Source organism: Pelodiscus sinensis, chromosome 6, assembly GCF_049634645.1.
Source record: "Pelodiscus sinensis isolate JC-2024 chromosome 6, ASM4963464v1, whole genome shotgun sequence".
NCBI lineage: Eukaryota > Metazoa > Chordata > Testudines > Trionychidae > Pelodiscus > Pelodiscus sinensis.
This window is the reverse complement of record NC_134716.1, coordinates 30,615,824-30,630,662: the sequence shown is the minus strand read 5'-3', so window position 1 is coordinate 30,630,662 and position 14,839 is coordinate 30,615,824. Positions and strand designations below refer to the sequence as shown.

General features: G+C 39.8%; 1 protein-coding gene across 5 annotated transcripts in view; it reads left to right on the top strand.

Annotated features, from left to right (window-relative positions):
* SMARCA2 (SWI/SNF related BAF chromatin remodeling complex subunit ATPase 2) overlaps positions 1-14,839 on the top strand; it is a 187,991-nt gene that overhangs the window by 135,907 nt on the left and 37,245 nt on the right. For all 5 annotated transcript variants that reach the window (XM_025188130.2, XM_075931662.1, XM_075931661.1 and 2 more), the window contains one exon: positions 8,155-8,372. In XM_025188130.2, coding sequence (XP_025043915.2) covers positions 8,155-8,372 — 218 coding nt within the window. The remainder of the gene's footprint in view (positions 1-8,154; positions 8,373-14,839) is intronic.

The following is a 14,839-nucleotide window of genomic DNA, read 5'->3' as shown; positions in this document are numbered from 1 at the left end:
AACATACCTGGAAGAAGGTTATGCGGGTTACAGATATAGCTTATGCATTTGCTTACCAATAGTATCTTTGTGAAGGAAACCACTCTCCACCCACTACAGTGGTGGGCAATAACTGGCCCACAGGCTGGACACAGTTGACTAGCCCTAGAGAACTTTATTTATTTACTAGCACATCCACGAGTATAGCCTCTTGCAGCTCCTGCTGCCAGTGGATCGCTGTTCCTGTCCAATGGGAGCTGCAGGAAATGGTGCAGACTGAAATATCACTTCCTGTAGCTCCCATTAGCTGTGACCAATGGGAGCTGAAAGCGACTGTATCTGTGTACGTGCCAGTAAATAAAGCACCAGTGGCTAACCCTGGCATATGATGTCTGTCCCAGGGACCACTTGTTGTCCACTCCTGCAGTACAGTTTGGGAAGGAAAATTCTTAAGTAATTCCTTTATCTGAGATATCTTTGCTCAGTTTTGCTTAACCACAAAATGGTGGGGTCATCAGTAGAAGCAAGAAAAGCCCAGGTTCATCCACTAAAACTTTATTGGTGGTTGAATTAAAGCATCATTTTACTCCTAGCAAAATCAACCTGTTTTAGTCATTGCAGGATGCCTTCCAACCACAAAGGCAATATAGGTGAAATTCACTTAAAATAATTTTTTCACTCCTTATGTGAACCTTAGAAGTTTGTTCATAATACATGCAACAGGATATTTTATGGAGGTTATGTTGTGTGGTTGTGCTGGCATATGGTGATTTTCTATGGTCACTACTCCTTCACTTGGTTTATTAATATAGTGCTATATATGTAAATAGAATTTTTCAAACACTTAAGTACAAGGGCACTTACCCCAAGGAATTAACAAGTGATTCAGAAATACACAATTATGTTAAGCACAGAAAAGGGTGCAGACACCATTTGGGGGAGCAAGTAACCAAAATGGATTTTAAAGAGAAGGAAGCCATTTGGCACATACGAAGCAGAAGACACCATCAGGCATTAGGGATGTAACATTCTGTTTATTTAGTTAACCTGTTAAATTTTAAGTTTAACTGGTTAGCCAATTAAGCAGGATCCTGACAACTACACCAGCCCCACAGGGTTGCCAGCTGCTGGCTCTGAGAAACTGTTGGGGCTGCTGCTCTCAGCCTTCCCTACCCCACAGTGGCCAATTACCTATTCACATCCCTGTCAGGCATAGAAGACAACGTGAATAAAGACCTAAATGGAGAGAGGAAGGAGAAGGGGCGTATAGCGGGAATGAGTTGAGATGTCAGCACTACGAAAGCTGCGCAGGTCATGGAAAATAAGACAGATGATACAAACTCGATGTGGAAAAACAGAGGTCATCTTAAATTTTGGCATAGAACATTCCCATAGAAAGGGTCCTTTCCCTTCTTCCTATTGCAAATTGATAACGGGAGTCCTGTTTTCTGAAGAAATAACTTATTGTTCAGTATCTTCATGCCTGATGCTGATATTAGTCAGGCTGTTTTGGAGTAAGGAGTCTTTATTTTTAAGACATGGTCATAATTGCTTAGTATTTCTATTAGGAATGTGAAAATGTAACTGTGTAAAAGGCTGACCGATTATCTTGGGCTTATCGTTTAATGTTCATGGTTACATGCAGGCTTCTAGTATGCATGGGGGAGCCAGCTTAAATGCCAGCTCCTCACGCGCCAGCTTTGAGAGAGCTGACTGCTGCCCTGCATGTAACTGTGTAACCGCTGAACATTGCAGGGTTACATGGTTACTTAATTACATGCTTTTTAACATCTCAAATCTGTATACCAATAGGTGGTGCAATACATGGATAAGCATTCTCTCTTTTTATGAAGGATTTTACTCTTTAAACTCAGTAGGTCTTAAGTTCCTACCTCCTTTATTATCTGTTATCTGATTATTGAACTATACTTTAAATATCTATTTTGGGTACCTCCTCTGAAACACTGTCCTGGTTGATGTTTCGTTTACTGTTGGAATACACCAAAGTATGTAATCCTTGTATAGCTGGGGGTTTTTTGGCTTGCATGCTCTTTTTTATTGTGTTTAAAACATTAGAAATTAGAAAACTTACAGAAAAACAGTGGAAGCCAGTGAAGGGTTTCATGTGGGTATTTCTCCATTAATATCCCATTTTCTTATACTTTTTCTTCTTATGCTCAGTTCAAAAACCTAGAATTTCTTATTGATTGAAGCCTAGAATCATAGCAGGTTCGTGATGGACCTCTGAAAAAGTTGTAATTTTTAGCTTTTATTTAAAAAATAATGTTCTCTGAAGAGTTTCTCTAGTTATTAGACTGCAGTGCGCACATCCCATGAAGGGGGTCATGTTCTGGCTAGTAATGGTTTCCCTTGGATTAGATCATCCTACTGGCATCTTAGAGGTTGTTGTGACTATTTCCAAACAAAGCCACCCACAAATGAGAAAAGAAGTTTTTAGTGGTGTGAGAAGCAAACAAAAAAAATACCATAAGCATCACCTTAAGACGACAGCAGAAGCAAAATCTATGGGACCAGTCAATCATTGGTATATCCATATTAGGAATAAAAGGTTTCCCCTGTGTTTCTGGGATAGTTATTTTTTGGGAGGGAGGGGAAGTGGTAGGAGGGGGCATGAGGACTTGACTGTTTTTCTGTTTTGCCTGTCCTTTGGTACACTTTCAGTGAATATATTTAGCTGCACAATTAATGTTCTAGCATAGCAACAGGATTTCTTATGTGGTTTTTAGAGATGTTGGACACTGATGTATGGAGGGAAATGAGCCAAATAGAGCAATACTATCAAGTGAGGCCTGTCATTGACCAGGCAAAGTCATTTTTGCATAGATTAAACTTATAGGAAAGTTAAAGAAATTAAATATATGTAATAGAATTGTTTATTAATGTGCTTGCAAAAGAGAAGTAAAAGAACAGTTTTAAATATGTAGGATTTCAACTTCGAACATTATTCATTTTACTGAATAATTACCATATATAGTAAATTTGAATCAGAAATTCATAAAGTTTCCATTACTCTTTCCGTAATTAATTTGAATTATTTTGTGATTTGTAACAGTAAAATTTTCTTTGCACTAAAATAAGTTGAATAGGCAATTCGATTTTAATTTTGTTAGAAATTATTTTAATGAACTCTAATCATAATAGTCATGAGTTTTTTTTTTTAATGGAAAAACACAAAAAATAATTTAAGCCTTTCACCCAGCATGTTCCAGTGTAAAAAGTAGTGCATTCAGCTAATTTAAGTGTCAGGATTGCTTATGAAAAATTTGGTATCTATAGGTAATCGTGAAGTATGACTTTATTTTGCACAAACAAATTCACAAATAAACTCTTTAAAATATATAGTAGATTCCTGAAAGATACTGATAGAGTTGAGGGGGAATGAGGTGGGACATTCGAAGAGAGATTTGTTCCCTTTGGTTTTCTCGTGTAATCAAAAAAGGATGATCAATGTGTTCAGCATTATCAAGGCGTCTTAACACCATGGCACTAAGCCATGATTGAAATAGACATTTGCAGGTTCCTATCATTGCAGGTTTTCTGTGACACTTTATTTTCTAGTAACTGCCTAATGGTGGTCTCAGAGCAAAGGAAGTTACTATATATCTTGATCCATGACAAATCTCTTACGAGATTGTGCCCTTTAATGATGAAAGTGATTGGAAGTCAGAGCTACTGAGTTTTTATCTAACTCTGCCTTTGATTAATTGTGTGACCTCAGTCAAGTTACTGGATCTGTGTTTCACATAAAATTAATCTAACTACTATCGAAAATTAATGCTCTAAGTTTTAATTAATTTATATGGTGCTTTGAGAGTTTTTCGTGAACCAGTGCTATTAAGTGCAAAGCATTTAGTATTTTATTGTATGTCATTACTCCACCTTGTTTGAAGACACAACTATTTGTTTAATGTAATATCTTCAATACTCTCCCTATAATGTATATTTGTTTTTTACATATTTAAATATTCTAATATTTGTTTGATGTGTGCATCTTATTACAGCAGTATTCCCTTGAATATTATGGGAGTGACCTAAAGAAGGAGACTATTACTATGTAAGGATCAGGAGGGCTATATGTATTACTGACTTTTGGTGCCATAATTAAGTGAAGTGTGTATTCATTTTTCTCAGTACAGTTCACATTTTCCAGATTCTAAACTCAGTGAATGTTGAGGATATATCCATAATGTACATATTCTCCAAAAGGATGAAACAAAATGTAAACTGGTTTGATCTTCCATATTTTACTTGTATGCTGTTCCCACAAAAACAGATTAAGAAATGCCTTTCTTAATCAGAGAAAAGAGATTTTAAACCGTATTGGCCAGGCCATATTGTGGGGCAGGCCCTCTCTGGTAGCATTCACTTCAGTCTGATTGTCTTCAGAAAACACTGAGCTGTATCTGGCCAAACTTTTCTCCATTAAGGACCATTTCAAGTTTTGTTTTCCCTTTCATCCATTTTCAATGTCCACCTCATCATAGCTCCTCCGGATTCTGGTGCCTGGGCAATATCAGGGTCTTGGTTCCCAAGCGAGGAAATGTTTCTTGCCTTAATATATATAATAAGTATGCAATGAACCAATGAATGCACTGTGGAAATGCAATGCCTGTTGTAATAAGTGCATGGTTAGTAACAGTGAAAGGTTTTTCTTCAGTTTGAGCCCAGCCTCACAATTTCTATTGGCTTCACTGAGAAGTGAGGGCACTGTGTACCATTCAGGAGGTGCTCAGCTCTTTGCAGAATTGGGCTCTACATGAGCTTGGTGCAGCTTTCTTTTAAGATAATAGGGCCCAAGCTTAATTGGAGTTACACATCTCTTTTTCTTTAGGCAAGGAAAGTGTTAAACTCTTATTTGTACACTATTTTCCTGACTCTCTTTCTACTTACCTCACTAATCCAGAGGCAGTTGAGCATGGGAGATGTCTTTGTGCTGTGTCTTGCACTCTTGCGCAACACGTCATCAGTCAAAAACTGGGGATTTGCTTCTGGGATTTGTTTCATTACCGTGCTGGTAAAGGTTTGGAAGGGCATTCTGTTTGGTGTGGAGCTCTAGCCCTATGTAGTAAGGATTCTAGCACAGAGCTCAGTCAGCTGTACTGGTTTAATCAATTTGTCATAATTCATATATAATATATATTTTAAAGATACATCTGATATTTGACTTGCATGTAGTTGTATTCAACTTTTTTGGTCAACCTAGTCATAATTTTAGCTTTGAATTTTACTGTCTAGTCCATGGTATTAATTTACCTTTTGTAAATTAATGTTAAAGTTAGCTGTCACTTGTACATAACTAAAGTATTTAACTGTTCTTAGTGTAACACTGGTTTCCTGGTGCAAGCACTACAGTCTTAAATTAAGAAAAACTGTATCTGAATTTGCATGTGTTTGCACATGATTTTGAGAGCTAATTTTAATAACAGATTTATACATAGTACTGAAGTACAGTTTTTTTTAATATTCATTTGCAGATTTGTGCTGTACTAGCAATTAATTCACTGTCATTTGTCTGCTAATCACAGATTTACAGAGCATATAAGAGCAAATGTCAGTTTACTTATTTGTGTTAATTTTTTGTTTTTGATAGAATCAAAATATATCTTTAAATATACTGAACTATCCCTTGTTTATTACCCTTTATATCAGCCCTTCAAAAGTAACAATAGATACCTTACTTACATTTGCGCCTTTAATTGCAGCTCAGGGTATGTGGAGGCTCTGGGATGGAAGTATAGCTTTTGTTTGGGGGGTTTTAAAAGCAAAAAAAAGTATTGGTAAACAACGTCCTATTTTTAGTAGAAAAATATTTATTTAAAACAAATATCCATTTTCTAAAGCAAACTAAATTAGAATATTTACCTCAGTTTAAATTCAGAATAGTTTTCAGAGTAATCTCAGTAAGCAGAACCTCTCTGTTCATAAGAGAACAATATAATTTCATTGTGTAACAAGTGCAGTTTTACAATGCACACATTTTTAAATTGCATTTTTCAGTTTTGCGGTCAGCATTTTAATTACTGCAAGAATCAGTAACTGCCCAGCTAAAAATCTATTTGGATGCCTGGAATAATAAGGGTGAAATATGATAAGTAGTTGTCAATATTAAAGCAGACTGAAGGAAGAAGGCTTCGGGCCTTGTAGGTAGAATGAAACAGCAGATTTGAGTATCCACAATTCTTTCAGTATTAAATTTTCAGTAAAATAAAATTACTTGTATATGAAAACATAGCCTTTCCCCAGCTCTCTTTTTTTTCCTGATCAGCTGATGAAGAGACTAGCAGCTCGCTGCTTTGCTGGCTTGTTAATTTTATCCCCACTAACTGTGATTTCCGATAGCCGGCCTGCTGATAGTGGTAAGGTAAATATCCTTTTTCATTGCCGTCTTGAAGATTCAGTAGAACTACATCACAGGCATGTGTAGGTGTGTAACACATCAAAAGCTGGTGTTCTCAGTGTTTCTGTGTGCAACTGAGTGCTTAAGGAGAGCAATGACATTAACTGTTGACAGCCTTGCATGCTGTATTTATTATTAGCATTTCTAGCTTCCAAGATTTACGGAGAAATTTCCTTTTCATAATCTTCGCTAGCTGCAGTGGTATATAGTGGTTGTCCTGCTTTAGCCAAATGAATATTAATGAATTTGTGTGCAGATTTTTTTCCCTTCCTTTTTCTTTCTAACTCCTCTGATCAAGCCTCCTTCATAATGGTTATCTGAACGCTGTGGAAGGATGATGGAAATTGTCTTTTGATTATTAAGGCCTAGTTTCAGGCTGTCCCTCAGGATTCTGTGTTCATGTTTGTTCTATGGATTTGCACATCGGAGGATGCATAGGAAACAGATTTTGAAATCCCACTGACATTTTTAACATGCCAGGTTGTTTTGTGTTGTGCACCAGGTTTTGTTCACAAAACGATTTTCAAGAGACATAGTACACAAGTGAAAGAAATTATGTCTGGGCTGTAATCACTCTTTTTATATTGATTGTTATACTCACATGATCATAAATATTAGCCATGTTTGGTGCTGTGGAAAAATGAAGGTAATTGCCTTATGATTAGAGCTCTTTCAGCTACAAGAAAGGATTGATTAGCATTTGCATGTACTCAAGGCAATATTGAGAGGCAAGAGAGACAAATATCAACATCAGTTATGTTCTGAGAGAGCATTAATCCTATAGCCTAATTTTAAGATTTTGAATATATTTTTCTGCAGTCTCTCTTTATACTTTCTTATTAATTTCAATTTTCTTATAAACAATTTGTGTTTGGGTATTTTGGGATTGTTTCTTTCCTTGCCTTCCTTTTGGGGGTTTGCGTTCTGGGAGGCTTTGAGTTTTTGTCAAAGGCAAAAAAAAGTTCATCTTCTTGTTTTATCGCATGGATCTGTTGTTAGTATATGAGCAGGTTTCCTTTGTACCTGGTTTGTTTTCGGAGACACTTTATTATCTCTGTGCATAGTGCTGCTGGCTCTGGTTAAAAGCACACGTTTGCAGGTAATTGGAAGTAGTGTTTATTGTTTGTGACTGTGCTTTTGTTTTTATATTTCCATGCCATGGTACAAGTACTCTTTACTATAAAACATTGTATTGTTACTGCTGCTGCCTCTTCACTTGTTATTATACTAAATGAAAATTACACAACATTTTTTAAACTGTTTTAACTGTTAGGTAATTTGTAAATTAATTTGAAAACTCTTTTGGAAGAAAAGGATGAATCTAATGTGCTCCAACTTTAAAATGAATGTGTACTGTGTTACTTCCTACATTGGAACCTAATGTGGACTGTCCTGTCTGCAAACATGCACATTAACATCTTTTTTAGCACATAATTTGTTCGTTTTAGTAACAGTTAATGCACGTGTACTTACTAGTGTAGTGCCACAGGCCCTCAGAGATAAGGACTTTTAACTTGCAAAGTGGAACTGAGGGTTCAGTTTAATATGAACCCATTTGGGGTGAAGGTATTTTTATAGTTATTTGGAGTTTGTGTCTTATTGCCACTCACTGGGTTTTTTTTTTCTGTTGAACTCTTGTTTGTAAATAAACTTAATGTGTTGAATTGTCTACATATGGCTGATCTTTTAAATGGAGGGTTTTTTCTTTGCATGTTTGATTTTTAAAAATATAATTTTTCTGAATCCATGGTTGTCAGGCAATCGAAGACGGCAATTTGGAAGAAATGGAAGAGGAAGTCCGGCTTAAAAAACGAAAGAGACGAAGAAATGTGGATAAGGATTCTGGGAAGGAAGAAGGTGAGAAGGCAAAGAAGAGAAGAGGCAGACCTCCTGCAGAAAAATTGTCACCCAACCCACCTAAACTGACAAAACAGATGAACGCCATTATCGATACTGTGATAAACTACAAGGACAGGTGAGCCCTGAATTTTGTAGATTGGTTGTCCCCCCTCCCCTCCCCCCCCCCCCCAATCTTTTTAGGGTTGCCGACTAACCATTTCTGGGGTTTAATGGTGTTTTGTTTTTTAACTTGAAATAAAAATTATCTCACTTTGGGGGGCTGGTCTTGCAAGTCTTCCATGTACATAATTTCCATTGGTACACCACGGACTTGTTGAGAATCTAATTTACAAGACAGATATATAACCTCTTTGTGTTCAGAAATGCCACAGCCCTGTGCAAGAGAAGTATTTCTTAGTACAATAATCTCCATTAATCAAATGTAGATAATCCCAACAACACCGTATAGTTTTGTTTGAATCAAACAGCACAAGCCAGGTACAAAATATTCTCATTTTCTAGACTCTATTTACACCCCTGACATTCTCCGTCCTCTTAATTTCTGTTTCAGCCTTAACTTTCTGACTCCTATCCGAAGCCATGGGCTCTAAAGAAGAGTCTTCCTGATGGCTGAGACTATTCCTTTAGCCTAATGGAGCCTCTTGCCTTAATGACTTCAGCTATAAAACTTTGAAACATGTAGCTACTGTTTTATAAGTACAAGTTTTCATGTAGGCCCTTGAAACTATTGTCTAGGGGTATGTCTACACTACCTCGCTAGTTCGAACTAGCGGGGTAGTGTAGGCATACCGCACTTGCAAATGAAGCCCGGGATTTGAATTTCCCGGGCTTCATTTGCATAAACTGGGCGCCGCCATTTTTAAATCCCTGTTCGTTCGAACCCCGTGCCGCGCGGCTACACGCGGCACGAACTAGGTAGTTCGGACTAGGCTTCCGATAGAATCCACGGCCCTGAGTTTGACATTCTGCCATCTTGCTCAATGCCTGGGAAGAATTAGGTATCTAGGAATTGGACACACAAAAAAACAGCATGTTGAGCAGGGAGCTACTTAAGCTAGCCAATAGGAAATGTTGATGGGAGGTCTATGAGCAAAAGCCCACTCTTCAAAGGAGTTAGAGGCCTATCTCCATTTGGGATTCACAGCCATGAATCTTCTTCTGCAGGTAGGTGTGTATCCTCTTTCTCAGGAAAAACAATGAATAAAATCTTACCATCACACCTATAACCCTTAGCCTAGTAAATAGCATACTCATCCAGGGTGTGGGAAATCCAGGTTCAGTCCCTCCTCTACCTGAAATATAGCAGGGATTTGAATCCACATCTCTTAGCTTGTGAGGTATGGGATATTCTTGGGTGAAGCCATTCTACTGGGCTGAAAAATGACTAGCTCAGTTATTGAAGCATATCCTCAGTTATAGAAGACAAAAGGTTGTCAAATAAAGAATAATTGCTGTGCAGTAGAACAGCTTCAACAGGAAAGACTGAGAGAAACCCATCCCAGAATATCCCATAGCCTTGTGATGGGAATGCCCACTGAGTCCAGTACTGATCACACTGGCGTTAGCACAGGTTGTTTCCATGTCATTGGCATTTCAGGCATCATTGGACTTGCTCTGCCTCTCTGTCTCAACTCTCCAATAATTCAGGAGCATTCAGTGGCCATGGCTTTTTGTGTTGAGTCGGTGGTGACCTCTGGATTGGTCAAAGAAATCTGTCATCAGCACCACCTTTCACACTGTCTAAGCTTTTAGTGCAGAATTGAAGACAGCTGCCTCCTCAGTTCTGAGGGCCCCATTGGCATCTTTGGTACCAGTGATGATTTTGGTGCAGACCACATCTGTGGGATCATTACCACCAGCAACTTTGATGTACTGGGTGTGTGCACACCTGAGTGCAATATGCAGCAGCCCCCACACTTGAAAGAACAGTAATTATAGTACAGATAGGTAACTGGTTTTTTAGAATGGCAATGTGCAGTTAATGATGAATCTGCCACTATTTCATCATCATTCGTTATCCTACATGGTTAGCATTATACTTCTAGCTTTAATATTATCCCCTTATATTTGCAAAAATATATAGGAAAGAGTCCAGAATAAAATAAAATAAAAGTCAATTTCTTATCCAAAGCGTTCATTTTCAGCATATTATAATGCTAGTGTTCGATAAAAATATTTGAAAAAATAACAAAACAAAACAAAAAACCCTGTAAATGTTAATTCTGTTTGAGGTAGTTAATGAAGTTAAAAATATAAGGTTTATTTAAACATGTATAAACTAGGGATGTGAATATATAACTGTATAAATGGTTAACCGATAAGCCTGGGCTTATTGGTTAACGTTCATGGTTACACAGGCTTCCTGCCCAGCTCCTTGGGAGTCGGCTTGCTGCCTCTGTTTCAGAAGCAGCAGACTGGGGTGGCAGCTGGTTCCCTGTGAATGGCACACACCATCTCCTGGGGATTCAGCTGTGTGTGTGTGTGTGTGTGTGTGTGTGTGTGTGTGTGTGTGTGTGTGTGTGTGTGTGTGTGTGTGTGTGTGTGTGTGTAACTGCTGAATTTTTCAACAGTAATACGTTTACACAATTACCAACATTTTAACATCCCTAGTATAGACTTTGCCACATTTTAATAAACACATTCATAAACTATATAGGACAATATTCATTGAAATATTCCTCTGTTCCACTAGTACATGCCATAACTTAAAAGACCAGATTGTATTCATTTCAAAATCTTAACTAAACATACAGTATACAATTATATAGATATGTCCAACACCATATTTCCACTATGGGCCAAAGAGAGGAGCAAAGTTAAGACTGGTGGTGTAACTCATTAAAGATTATAGCAAATGAGGGAGATTTACATGTCAGGAAGGAACAGGCTGGATTCTGTGGCAGGTTATTTCTGGACAGTACAATGTAAAAGGATTTTTTAAGATGTAGAATATTTTTAAAGAAAATGTGATAGAACTTTAGAGTGTTGGCAGGACCCATTGAAACACAGTTTCAGAATTAAGCCTTTTACACATATTTTTGTTTGTGAATATAGTAAATGAATATTTTTTTAAACATCTGGGGTGTAGTGTTGTTGATACATTAAGTGATCTGAATACTTGGACCATCAGGTGTAGTTCTGCTTTTATAACAATCAGACATAGTTTTAAGGCTACAGTATGATCGCAGTTTATTATCCAGTGGATAACTATTCTCATAAAATTACCCATTTTATTTAACCTGCTGAATCACCTTTGGCAATTTTAGCTCAGAAGAATTTATCTGAACCTGCATTGGAGTTCTTCTTCTTCTTCGAGTGTTTGCTTATGTTGATTCCATTGTAGATGTGCACATGCCCACTAGTGTTCCCTCTAAGGTTTTCCATCCATGGAGTACATTTTGTCTTGTGCATCAATATTGAGGTCATGTGTGCATGTTCGGATGTGTGCCACTGTGGCATCGAAGTTATAGACCTCTCCATTTCCCCCTCTGCTGCCATGTCTCCCATCCTCCCTTAGCCCCATCTGCTCCCCTATTGCCTACTGCTGTCCCCTACCCCTCACTCTCCTCTGCTGTCCTGTCTCCTGCCCTTCTCATTCCCTTAAGTCTTCCTGGGACCTGCACTCCCATCCTCTATGACCCCTGCACCTGCCCTTCCCTTTTCCCTCTCCTCGAAATCCCCTTCCCATCCTCTCTCCTAACACTTCCCTCTACCCACCTATCCTGCCTCTCTCCTCTGCCCTCTGGTGCCCATCCCTCCCCTCTACATCCCTCACCACATCTGCCCTTCTGTTTCACCCCCAGAATCACTCTCTGGCACTTGCACCTTCTCTTACCTCCTATGCTCTCCTGGTGCCTCCTCCTTCCCTCACTGACCCTGCCCCCCTTGCCCATTTTCTCTCTGGTGCCCACCCCTTCACCATCCTCTGCCCCAGTTCTCATCACGCCCCCTCTGCGCCCTCACACATAACTTGCTCCATTCCCTGCCTTCCTCATGCCCACCCCTCTTTCAACCCCTCTTCTCCCAACACCCACTCTTCCCCTCTCCTCTTCCTTCTTCTTGCCCCGTCCATCTCCTCTCCCTGCATCACTCTGTCCCCTCCCCACTCCCACTGATACCTTCCCATTCCCCCCACCCCTGTTCCTTCTGCCCTTTCCCTTCATTTTCTCCTTTTGGTCCCCTGGCATTTGTCTCTTCACCGTGCCTCTTGGTGCCTTGCCCTTTCTTCTCCTGCTCTGGCCCCCTCCTCTCAGCACAAGCCCCTTCCTCTCCTCACCCCCAACCTTCCTGTTAGTTCTTCCTTCTCTTATCTTCTTCCATACTGGCACCCGCACCTGCCGGGCAGGGCAACATGTCGGGCATCTGCCGTCTGTGCTGGAGCTGGAGCCTGGGTTGCAGTGCTATTTTTAGTACTGCGGTCGCAGCCCCATCAGCCTCAGCCTCAGCTGCTCCCAGGGACTGGGCCTCTCAGCGAGCCACTGCCAGGACTGGAGCCGCGGCCACAGTGCTCCGTCTCCAGCTCCAACAGCTCCCACACAGGCCTTGTGGTGGCTGCCCAGCTGCTCCTGTAGTGGTCAGTCACCCTCCATACAGCCCCACACTCGGGAGCAACTGGGACCTCCACTGTGCAGCTCTCCTGAGGGGATGGACAGGAATGAAATTCTTGGTGCATGCCCGCACAGGCACACATCTTATAGGGAACCCTGGTGCCCATGTGCCTGGTCATCCTAGATTTTTGCCTTAGTAGTACAGACCGGTAAGTCTAACTTCAGTACCGGGCAAATTAGTCAAAACAATAGTAAAGAATAAAATTGTGAAGCATGTAGAAGAACATAATTTGTTGGACAATAGTCAACATGGTTTCTGTAAAGGGAAATCCTGTCTTACAAATCTATTAGAGTTCTTTGAAGGGGTTAACAAACATGCGGATAAGGGGGATCCAGTAGATATAGTATACTTGGATTTTCAGAAAGCCTTTGACAAGGTCCCTCACCAAAGGCTCTTGTGTAAATTACATGGCCATGGGAAGGTCCTTTTTTGGATTGAGAACTGGTTAAAAGACAGGAAACAAACGGTAGGAATAAATGGTAAATTTTCAGATTGGAGAGGGGTAACTAGTGGTGTCCCTCAAGGATCAGTCCTGGGACCAATCCTTTTCAACTTATTCATAAATGATCTGGAGAAAGGGGTAAGCAGTGAGGTAGTAAAGTTTGCAGATGATACAAAAGTGTTTAGGATAGTCAAGACGGAAGCAGACTGTGAGGGACTCCAAGAAGATCTCACCAAACTCAGTGATTGGGCAACAAAATGGCAAATGAAATGTAATGTGGATAAGTGTAAAGTAATGCACATCGGGGAAAAATAACCCCAACTATACGTACAGTATGATGGGGGGCTAATTTGGCTACAACAAATCAGGAAAGAGATCTTGGAGTTATCGTGGACAGTTCTCTGAAAACTTCCACGCAGTATGCAGCGACGGTCAAAAAGGCAAATAGGATGCTAGGAATTATTAGGAAAGGGATAGAAAATAAGTGCCAGAATATCTTACTGCCCCTGTATAAAACTATGGTACGCCCACATATTGAATACTGCGTACAGATGTGGTCTCCTCACCTCAAAAAAGATATTTTGGCCTTGGAATGGGTTCAGTAAAGGGCAACTAAAATGATTAGGGGTTTGGAACTTGTCCCATATGAGGAGAGGCTAAAGCGACTGGGACTTTTCAGTTTAGAAAAGAGGAGACTGAGGGGATATGATAGAGGTCTATAAAATCATGAGTGGTGTGGAGAGGGCTGATAAAGAAAAGTTATTTATTAGTTCCCTAAATAGAAGAACTAGAGGGACACCAAATGAAATTAATGGGTAGCAGGTTTAAAACTAATAAAAGAAAGTTCTTCTTCACACAGCGTGTAGTCAACCTGTGGAACTCCTTGCCAGAGGAGGCTGTGAAGGCTAGGACTATAATAGAGTTTAAAGAGAAGCTGGATAAATTCATGGAGGTTAGGTCCATAAAAGGCTATTAGCCAGGGGATAAAATGGTGTCCTTGGCCTCTGTTTGTCAGAGACTGGAGAGAGATGGCAGGAGACAAATCGCTTGATCATTGTCTTCGGTCCACCCTCTCTGGGGCACTTGGTGCTGGCCGCTGTCGGCAGACAGGATACTGGGCTAGAAGGACCTTTGGTCTGACCCAGTACGGCCATTCTTATGTTCTAGTATCCATAGGGCTGGCTGTGTCACCCCCTTCAATGCCGTACTCCTGCATTGGTATGTCAAGTAATGCCAGCCCTATGCCCTCTGAGTTAATTCTTACCTCACATAGTGGTCAGTTGGAGTGCCTTTAATTGCTTGTCAAGGATTGTGGTTTTCTTATGTTGAACTTTGTGCCTTTAGGCTTTGTCCATAGTTACTTTTTGTGAACTCCAACTCTGCCTCCAAGTATTCTGCCTGTCAGTTTCCTACAATGGAATCGACATGAGCAAGCACTCAAAGAAAAAACCGTTAACCACCTTCTCGTAAGTATTAGTCTTTGAGATGTGTTGCTCATGTCTATTCCATTACCCACTTTTCCGTCCCTCTTT